The sequence below is a fragment of the Trichoderma breve genome, chromosome 5 (genome assembly GCF_028502605.1).
Source record: "Trichoderma breve strain T069 chromosome 5, whole genome shotgun sequence".
Lineage (NCBI taxonomy): Eukaryota > Fungi > Ascomycota > Sordariomycetes > Hypocreales > Hypocreaceae > Trichoderma > Trichoderma breve.
Window position 1 is genome coordinate 1,937,985 of NC_079236.1, and position 9,524 is coordinate 1,947,508.

At 49.2% G+C, this 9,524-nt stretch overlaps 3 protein-coding genes across 3 annotated transcripts; 2 read left to right on the forward strand and 1 right to left on the reverse strand.

Moving 5' to 3' along the window:
- Nucleotides 1–1,012: 1,012 nt before the first annotated feature.
- On the forward strand, nucleotides 1,013–3,267 carry T069G_08267 (catalase domain-containing protein; the record flags this gene model as incomplete). The annotated part of the gene is made up of 11 exons (XM_056175477.1): nucleotides 1,013–1,040; nucleotides 1,133–1,268; nucleotides 1,348–1,371; nucleotides 1,438–1,648; nucleotides 1,706–1,798; nucleotides 1,871–1,878; nucleotides 1,967–2,090; nucleotides 2,171–2,458; nucleotides 2,554–2,638; nucleotides 2,712–3,125; nucleotides 3,194–3,267. The coding sequence occupies 11 exons, from the start codon at nucleotides 1,013–1,015 to the stop codon at nucleotides 3,265–3,267; spliced, it is 1,485 nt and encodes a 494-aa protein (XP_056026426.1).
- Nucleotides 3,268–5,088: 1,821 nt separating this feature from the next.
- On the reverse strand, nucleotides 5,089–6,339 carry T069G_08268 (uncharacterized protein; the record flags this gene model as incomplete). Its single annotated transcript, XM_056175478.1, has 2 exons — nucleotides 5,089–5,891; nucleotides 5,964–6,339. 2 exons carry the CDS (start codon nucleotides 6,337–6,339, stop codon nucleotides 5,089–5,091), a joined length of 1,179 nt encoding a protein of 392 aa, XP_056026427.1.
- A 1,861-nt stretch (nucleotides 6,340–8,200) lies between these two features.
- T069G_08269 (dyp-type peroxidase family domain-containing protein) lies at nucleotides 8,201–9,148 on the forward strand (the record flags this gene model as incomplete). Its single annotated transcript, XM_056175479.1, has 1 exon — nucleotides 8,201–9,148. One exon carries the CDS (start codon nucleotides 8,201–8,203, stop codon nucleotides 9,146–9,148), a length of 948 nt encoding a protein of 315 aa, XP_056026428.1.
- Nucleotides 9,149–9,524: the final 376 nt, after the last annotated feature.

The following is a 9,524-nucleotide window of genomic DNA, read 5'->3' on the forward strand; positions in this document are numbered from 1 at the left end:
CTCATTGGTAGATAATCCCAATTATACGTCATCCCCTGCAATCCCGAGTCTCCCATTGGTGCATTATCCCTGTCAGGGTCGCGGCAGGCTCGCGGTGGCTCGCTGCGGTTCGGCGTCGCTGTCGGTGGGGCAGTCCGGAGATTTCTCGTCGTCCAATCAGCGTCTCCCCTTTGCTTCGGCTGCTGTGGCTGCAGCAAAGCCTCCGATTGGTCGTGAAAAATGCCTCCTATTTCTTGGTGAATTTTTCTTGGAGTGTCACTGTGCAGCTGGTGTGTATGCCGAACTTCCGAGTTAGAGCCTGCCGGCGAGATTTGCAGCAGGTTTTTGGTTTTTGCAACACTTTTATTCGTCCATCTTAATTTGAGCTGCATAAGGCTGATGGCTAGCCAAAAGAACGATGTCACGAAGCTAGGAGTGCTGGGTTGTGAAGTCTATCACGGAGATGTCAAGACACGTTGATTGGAGACTCATGTCAAGACTCCTCTTCCTAAAAGCTGAGCTATCTATGGAGTACATACAGGACGGGCAAGCGAAGCACTTGCAGGGCCTCATACGGATACTTCGTACTAACTACCTGATACTGCTCCGTAGTTGTCTTTCTATTGGCTCCGGCTCTGCAGGCTCAGGTCCCGATTGTGGACCGAGACGGCTCGGCCCCACTCTTATGACCGAAAAGTCTGCGACGGTTGGAACTCGGAATCGGGAATCGGGAGTCACTGTCATGCACAACTACGACATAGACAGACTCGAGTATACTCGATCGGGTCTATAGCTTAGCTACAACGTGTTGGTGTGAAGCGAATACATGTCATTGTCATTGCCGAAGTAAGAACGAGCAGGACGTACGTAGATAAAACTAGCAAACCAGAAATCAAGTATATCAGTCTATTCATCCCCGAGGCTCATTGCACATCAATTCATCTTCCTTCCATCTGTGTCACTCTCCTACCTTCTGAGACTTACAGAGACTTAGTCTATATCGCCACTCTCATAATCTCAATACTCCATCAACATGACTTCCTTTTACACCGGCGCCGAGGGTATGCCTATCTCTCCTCATTTCCACCCAATAACATCAAAGACTCTGCTCTTTAGCCATCCAATTGTTTCGACTAACACCATGTCTTCCCAGGTTGCCCCTACCCCAATCCTTCCACAAGTGTGCAAGTCCGCAACCCCTCAGGTGGTGTTGGAGGCCTTGTGCTGCTTCAAGATACCCAGTTGATTGAGACGCTGGCTCACTTTAACCGTGAAAGAATTCCCGAACGGTACGAAGAGACACTCCAACGTAACATCTATCTCGTAATCTCAAGTACACAGTGACTAACATGATACTTTCGATTTCAGTGTTGTTCATGCCAAGGCTGCTGGGTAAGCCCGTTCTCACTTATACGCAGATATACAGCAATCAAGTCAACTAACAGTCTAAACAATCAGTGCTTATGGTGAATTCGAGTGTACACATGACTGCACCGACATCACTTCTGCCAGCTTCCTCAACACCATTGGCAAGAAATCAGACGTCCTCCTCCGTATCTCAACTGTTGGTCCCGAGCGAGGCTCCGCCGACACCACTCGAGATGTCCACGGTTGGGGCATGAAGATCTACACTGACGAAGGAAACCAAGACTTTGTCTGCAACAACATTGTGCGTCGTTAGAGTGACAACTGGTTGATTTAGTTTGTCTGCTAATGCATCCTATAGCCCGTCTTCTTCGTTCGAGACCCCATCAAGTTCCCTTCGCTTAACCGCTCTCACAAACGCCACCCCCAAACAAACTTGGCTGACTCGGATATGGTACGTAATTTGTCTATCTAGACTGCTTCTTAGAGGCCAAAGAGGATATGCTAACGTGGATATCTCGCTTAGTTTTGGGAGTAAGTAAACTTTTCAAATTAAACCAACAGCATAGTGTTCTCCTCAGATGAAACAAGTAACGCCCGTCTAACGTGATGTTACCTACAGCTTCCACCTCGGCAACCCCGAAGGTATCCACGCCCTCATGCACCTGTTCAACGACCGAGGCACTCCAGCTTCTCTGCGTAACATCAACGCCTACAGCGGCCACACATACAAGTTCACCAAGGAGGTGAGAAATTCCTTCCTACTTCAGACTAGGCGTAGCAAAACGATGATACTAATCCAGCCAACTTTTTTCAAAAACAACAGGATGGCAGCTTCAAGTACATCAAGCTCCACCTCAAGGCCCAAGATGGTGTCAAGAACTTCACCGCCGCAACCGCCACCAAGGTTGCGGGCGAGAACCCGGATTTCCTCACCCAGGACCTCTTCGAGGCCATCGAGCAGGGCAACTTCCCCAAGTGGGACGTCTTCGTGCAGGTCATGGACCCCAAGGAGGCCGAGACGTACAAGTGGAACATTTTCGACATGACCAAGGTCTGGCCTCACAAGGATTTCCCCTTGCGTCAGATTGGCCGTCTGACGATGAACCGCAACGTGAGCCCGTTTCCCTTTTACCCCTCATTTTGTGCCTTGTTTCTTCCTCGCTTGGTTTCGAAAAAGAGGAGTTATCACTAACCTTCGCTGCTTAGCCTCAAAACTACTTTACCGATATCGAGCAGGCTGCCTTTTCGCCATCCACCATGGTGCCCGGCATTGCCCCGTCTGCTGATCCCAGTATGTTGACAAACTCCGTCGGCCCTTTTTTTCTCTTTCAGCTGCTAATCAAATGCCTCTTTTCAAAAAATAGTCCTGCAGGCTCGCATGTTTGCCTACCCCGATGCTGCCCGATACCGTCTCGGTGTTAACTACCAACAACTGCCGACAAACCGCAGCAAGGCGCCCGTTTACACGCCCTACCAGCGCGATGGCTTCATGAACTTCACAGACAACTACGGGGCCGACCCGAACTACGTCAACTCGTCGCTCAAGCCCACAACTTTCAAGGCCGCCGGCAAGATTAACTCCACCATCACTGAACACGAGAAGTGGGTTGGCGAAGTCAGCAGCTTCACGAGCGAGATCACCCCTGTGGACTTTGAGCAGGCTACAGCCCTGTGGAACGTCCTTGGCACCCAGGAGGGCCACCAGGACCGGTTCATTAACAACCTTGCTGGCCATCTGTCAGGAGCCAAGAGCGCTCAGATCCGAAGCAGGGTCTATGGTGAGTTCACGAAACAATATTTTCCCCTGTTGACGGAGATTTTTGAGTGCTAATGGGTGTGGTGGTAGAATATTTCTCGTATGTGGACAAGGATCTTGGAGCTCGCCTCCGGGAGGTCACTGAGGCCAAGGTCGCCGCGTAAATTGCCAGGGATAGGACATGGGCTGTAATTGATTCATAGATACCTAGGAATGGCAAAAAGATACTTGGGACCTTGTATTATTTCCCCTGTGATTCGGGATGTAATGGCCAGCATACATGAAAATAATCAGCATAATCAGCATAATCAACGTCCCAGTGTCCCCATACGTGTTCACTTTTTCAACATCAACTAGATGTACTAGCTTGTTTACTGGCTTCTTCGGCTGACGCGGCGCATTTCTGGTTTAAACCTGCCCGTGCTCCACAAAATTATGGTTGATTTCTCTTAAAAATATCCATGATAAGAATCTTCTGTATGGTGGGGAACACCAGGGCCTATGAGGCCTCTCCCTCTTACACTTCTTGAGTCAACGTACTACTAGGTAGTCTAAGAGACCCCCCTTGAGATTCCCCCGGCTCTGTTTGCCGAGTTCGCCTCTTTGTAGGTCCCAATACAAAGTCCTAACCTTCTCTTGACAGCTGCCAATCTGTATCGTCGTGTACCAATTCCAGATCTTGGTGTAGTAGTATAAGACTATCCATGTAGTATTGGCAGCTATTAACACACCAGGAGCTCTCCAGGGGTGTTTACAGATCCAAACAATGCAGTTTCTATGTTTTCGCTGAGCAAGACAACGTCTTGCGGAATGTGGGGGGTTCGAGGCCTCACTTACAAGATGCCGGAGGCAAAGAAAGACACGTAAATGAGGAGAATGCTGCTCCATTTTTGCAATTGTCTCCTCTTGAGCTGCCCCAAAAGTTTCTTGCAGCGCTAGTAGGTCACAGGTAAGACGTGAGACTTTTACACGAGATTTTGAGGCGCGATTTCGTGCTCGCCCTGTTTGTAGTATTCAGTCCTTGGATGGCTACGTCTACTCCATACAGCTGCAACACATTAGCATTCCCACATGCCAACCGTTCTTCGGCAGTAGCACCTGTGGGGGTGAAGCCGCATCAACCGAGTCATGAATCCCACAGGGACACCGGGAGTGTTCGCCAGGCACCCCCTTGTAAGCGATCTAGATACTTGTTGATGTACCTATCGGCCGAGCGGTGGCGGATTTTGAATGATCCCACGATTAGCGGTCCATCTCATTGCCACTTTGGCTGAGAGATGGGGTAGTTTGTGTCCGCGGACAGACTCGGAGGCCCCTGGGCGCGATGGAAGTGGTCGCGTCAGGGGGGGTTATGTATGGTGTTCCGGCGGACCCCTGTTCTCGTCAGATACTATTGGATCGTGAACCAACAATTTTCCCGCATTCTCACAGCATGGACATCAAGGACAGAATGCAAGAAACACGAGCCAGGCAGACGTCATAAACGCGCGGGGGTTTTACGGACGGATCCCAACATTTGTGGGAAGACTTTCTGAACTACTCTCGCGATGAGAAACACTCGGCACGCTCTTCCGGGAAAAGCATTAGCACCACGATTGATTGCTAAGACCAGCATTACGACTGCCACGTCAGTGCGGGGGATGAATACGGTGGGCGACTGAGTGGAATAATTGGAAGAGAGAGATGGTCCTTGATGCACGTCTTGAGCACGTTGTTGCGATATGAATGCAAGGAAATCAGGCTGATTTAGCCCACCGCCGTTGGGCAGCACTTAATCTAACTGCAACTTTCTTCTCTGGTATCTAGTACTATTGCTACCCTCTTCTTGTCGAACACGAGTCCGGCACCGTGGCTCCTACCGACCTACTGCCCAGATGTAGACATGTAACTAGCATCTCGTAGTGGTCGTTAATAATAAAACAAACAAACAAACAAACAAACAAACCCTCTTCTCGTCTCTAGATCTATTTCCCTTCTCATATCTGCTAACATCCCCATCTGTCTTCAAGCCAACCATCGACATTCAACACGCGAGGACGACGATTCAGCCGTTCCCAATTGTCTGACAGGCCAGACATCGCTGCGAGCCGTGCGTTGGCCCATTGTATATCAATCATCAGCTTCATCTTGACTGCGTCTTCTGCCGGCATATTGAGGCTGAATACTTGCCCGGTCTCGAGAAGGGAGGAGCTGTATTTTTGTGATTCAGTAATAGGATCATCGTCTTGCTCTATTATCTGAAGCATTTCCTGGATCATATCACGGTCTGGCTGAGCAGGATCTTGTGGACTAATATCATGACCCCTAGGCATCCAATAAAACTGTAATTGAATGGCGTGATAACCCACTTGATGAGAAAAAGGAATCATGCCTAAGTATTTAAGACCAATGAGACATTTCCTCCACCAGTCTCGAAGAGTCGGATGCAGGCAAAGCATATTCCAGGCTTTGTTAGAGCAACCAAGCCCCGAATCAAGAAGCCCAATAACCTGAGCATGACTCTCTTTACCCAGGAGTCTGGTTAAGTGAGAGAATTGCTCGCGATAATGGGCAAGGCCTGCCTGGGTTGCGTTGATTTCGAATGGCACAATATGGCAGACTTCTGGGTAAGCCGCTCCGGTGAGGACACAGACTCCACCATCGCGGGCGATGCACTTGGCTCGTTCCTTTGCGTCTTCGTCGATAGGCATCTCGCTGCCTGTAGACAGAGTGTGTGTGTCGTCTGGAGGCACTGAAGATGCGGTGCCTCTATTGATGATGGCATCATCCGGCAGTCTGCCTAGAACCACTGGATTACAAGATTAGTATACAAGCAGACAACAACCTGTGGGTCAAGCATTGAAATCAAGGAAGTGCTTACTAAATGAAAGATAATTTTCTAGTTTGAGATAGGGTATGTAAGGAACCATTGGCGTGGCACTGATGCCACGCAAATGTTCCATAGGTATCACTAGAAGATACACCAATTGTAAAGCCGTAAACTGGAAATCCCCGTCAGGGTCGCGTTGCGCCGTGCAGGGTGACTCGTGATAAGCCGCTTGGATTACAGCAATCAACTCCAGTCGTGGCTCGATTTCCTCCAAGCGGATGATTGGAGCAGCATCTCTAAGGGATGGTCGGGTTTCCATATACCAAAGGAGCTTGCGTTTGTCTTTAAGACTCTTGCCCGATGCGAGATATCTCTGTAAGGTCCTTTGAAGTTGTATACCTGCCATTAGGTGGTTGTGGTTGTCCATATTGGCGATAGGAGAAAAGATAAGTAAGGGAGGATATATCACAGAAGTGTGGATAAGATGTTCTCTTTGGTGAAGAATATAAGGCAAGATTTTTGATTGGGGAGTCTGGAGCTTGTGAAGAATATAAGTCAAGATTTTTGATTGGGGAGTCTGAAGATGTTATATATGCGTTCGATTTCTGCCTCTTATCGAGCATGAGGCGAATAGAGGAGTGATGAAAAGTTATTGAAAAGTAAACCGAAGCCATAACCTTCGTGTGAATTGCTCAAGTTGTGAACAGCGATAGTACCTATATATTCGCCGAGTCTTCCTATTTTCACCGTAGAATGTTACTACAAAAGCTATTACGCGTACACCACAGTTCCCACGAGGCCACACCCAATTACAGTGTGACGCCCTGGCGCATCACGTATATTATAGCGTCACACAAGACTATGATATCGTAATTTCTTTACCATAGTTGATGAGGGGCTCTTAGTTATATATAAATTCGCAGGCTATGAGAACTACAAAATGACAATTGAGAGGATCCGCAACAGCCTCTTCTATGGCGAGGCTGGCTGCGACAGCTGCTTCGTTAGAGACTGACCCTAAGACTGACCCCGAAGCTGAGGAAGTTATTGAAGTTATATGTATGCTGGTCTCCTAATCCAGAGTCAACGAGCTGTATGAATAAGCCGGTTTGCGAGAAATGTTGACATTAAATTTAAAGTGCCGATATATCTTTTTCCAATCTGCTATACTGTAAATCCGTCTGTGGTAATTGCGATTGAGGGGGTAAATGTAGCTTGTGATGCGGAGCACTACGGTGAAAATAGCAATATTCTACGGTGAAGATAGGAAGACTCTATTCGCCTGTGGCTTGAAAGTACTAGGTATGTTGACTATCTCTCAGCTTCCTTAATAGATAAAGCTACTCTGGAGACTATGCTTTGTTCCAAAGTTGGGATATCGCAAAGTTAGTTTCACAGCCTTGATGTTAAGTACAATGGCATTAATGCGGATATACTATTGAGAGGTACTAAGAGGTATCTATATGTAATAATAAGGTTGTTTCTGGCAAAAACAAGAACACGCCTGTGTATCTTATGCTTTCCACCGTAGTCATCGGAAAGAGCCTAATGAGTCTACTTAAACATCCTAATTATATAATAAGTAGGTATACACAATCCCATTAATACAAAGCACCACAAAGTACCTAGGTAAACAATACAATCTCCCACGTTCCAGGGTATCTAGATCTCCAAAAGCAGTAAAAGCCAGCGAGCTACCTCCCCGCTGACAATCCCCCAACCCCCGATTGGTCGCACGAATCTCGGAATCCCTTCGGATCTCCCAGAACTGGATCCGTTGACGTCAGAGACAACTCGCCCAGCATCTGAAATCTCACTTCCCATCTTCAGCTTTCCCATCCCAAAGAGAAAAAGCACATGCAAAGCTAAACTACATAGTGAAAAAAAGTAGGCTAATCCCAATCTAAAATTCACTGCTCATAGAACACATTTAGCTTCGAAATCACACCATGAGCTTTTTCCCTTTTGTAAATAAATAAGCAAAAACCACCTCATTTCCTCTTCGTCTGCCCCCCTTTTCTAATTGAGGTATGGATGCGATAGTCAATCGCATTGCTCCCAGTGCCGTGCAGCTTCGAAGCCAGAGACTCGTCCGATTTGATCGCGGCCATCGTCTGTTTGTAGCTCAGTTTCAATCTCAGTCTCAGTCTCGATTCCGTCAACTAAGACCCCGCTCGTCCCTCTCAGCATCACGACGACCCTCATCCTCACACCTATATAGATCCTTCTCAGCCGCTCTCTTTCACTCATCAACACCATCATTGAAAAACCCAGCCAAATCCAGCACCATGAGCGTCCCCCAGGCCGTCCAGAACCCCCTCACAAAGGCCGCCACCTTCCTCGTCCTCACCATCAACTCCTCCTCCCCCTCCGCCATCCAAACTGTCCGCTCCGTCCTCTCCAGCGTCCAGGACCTCTCCAAAAACGTCTCCCTGCGCGACCTCAACTCCCAGTTCTCCTGCGCCGTCGGCATCGGCTCCGACGCCTGGGACCTTCTCACCGACGGCATTTCCGGCCTCCGCCGCCCCAAGGAGCTGCGGCCCTTCCGTGAGATTGCCGGAGACCGCCATACCGCCGTGGCCACCCCCGGCGACCTGCTCTTCCACATCCGCTCCGACCGCCGCGACATCTGCTTCGAGTTTGAGCGCCAGCTTCTTCTCAAGCTTGGTGATGCTGCTACGGTTGTTGATGATACGCAGGGCTTCCGCTACTTCGACGCCCGCGACCTGCTGGGCTTCGTCGACGGCACCGCCAACCCCGTCGGCCCCTCCGTGCCAGACGCTGTGCTCATCGCCGACGAGGACTCCGATTGTGCGGGTGGCAGCTACGTCGTCGTGCAAAAGTACGTCCACGACATGAGCGGCTGGACCGGCCTCTCAACGGAAACCCAAGAGGCCATCATCGGCCGCACCAAAATCGACAACATGGAGCTCGACGACCAGCCCGACGGCCACCAGCAGGCGCACAAGACGCTGGCCACAATTGAGGACGACGACGGCAACGAGTACAGCATCATCCGCGACAACATGCCCTTTGGCTCGCCTGGCGCTGGCGTCTTCGGCACGTATTTTATCGGCTACTCGCGCCGTCTTTGGGTGATTGAGAAGATGCTGGAGCGCATGTTCGTCGGCGATCCTCCCGGAAAGCACGATCGCATTCTCGACTTTTCTACGGCTTTGACGGGAACCACCTTTTATACGCCACCGGCCTGGGTTTTGGACCGGCTCGGAGACTGAGGTGTTGTTGATCTGATGCTGTATAGTAGGAAGTTGGTAAACAAGACGTTAGATGGCATGCACTTCAAATCACGTGTATATGTATATACTTACATCAACTGTACATGTCACATTGACATGGTTCATGTGAATCAAAGTGACATTCCCCAGAGGTGGCTTTACACTGCACTTTCAGACACGTCTGTCTTGTCGGCCTAGTCTCGGCATCTTCCGGGGACGCCGCTTCTCACAAGCAAATGACGTTACAGCTTGCATAAAAAGTGACGCAGTTGTCTACGAGAAAATCAACAGGATCAAAGAAAGTATAACGGGAGGAAAGAAAGTAAAAGAGAAAATCAGTGGTATAACATTGCTTCATACCAGTCTATTCAGTCCT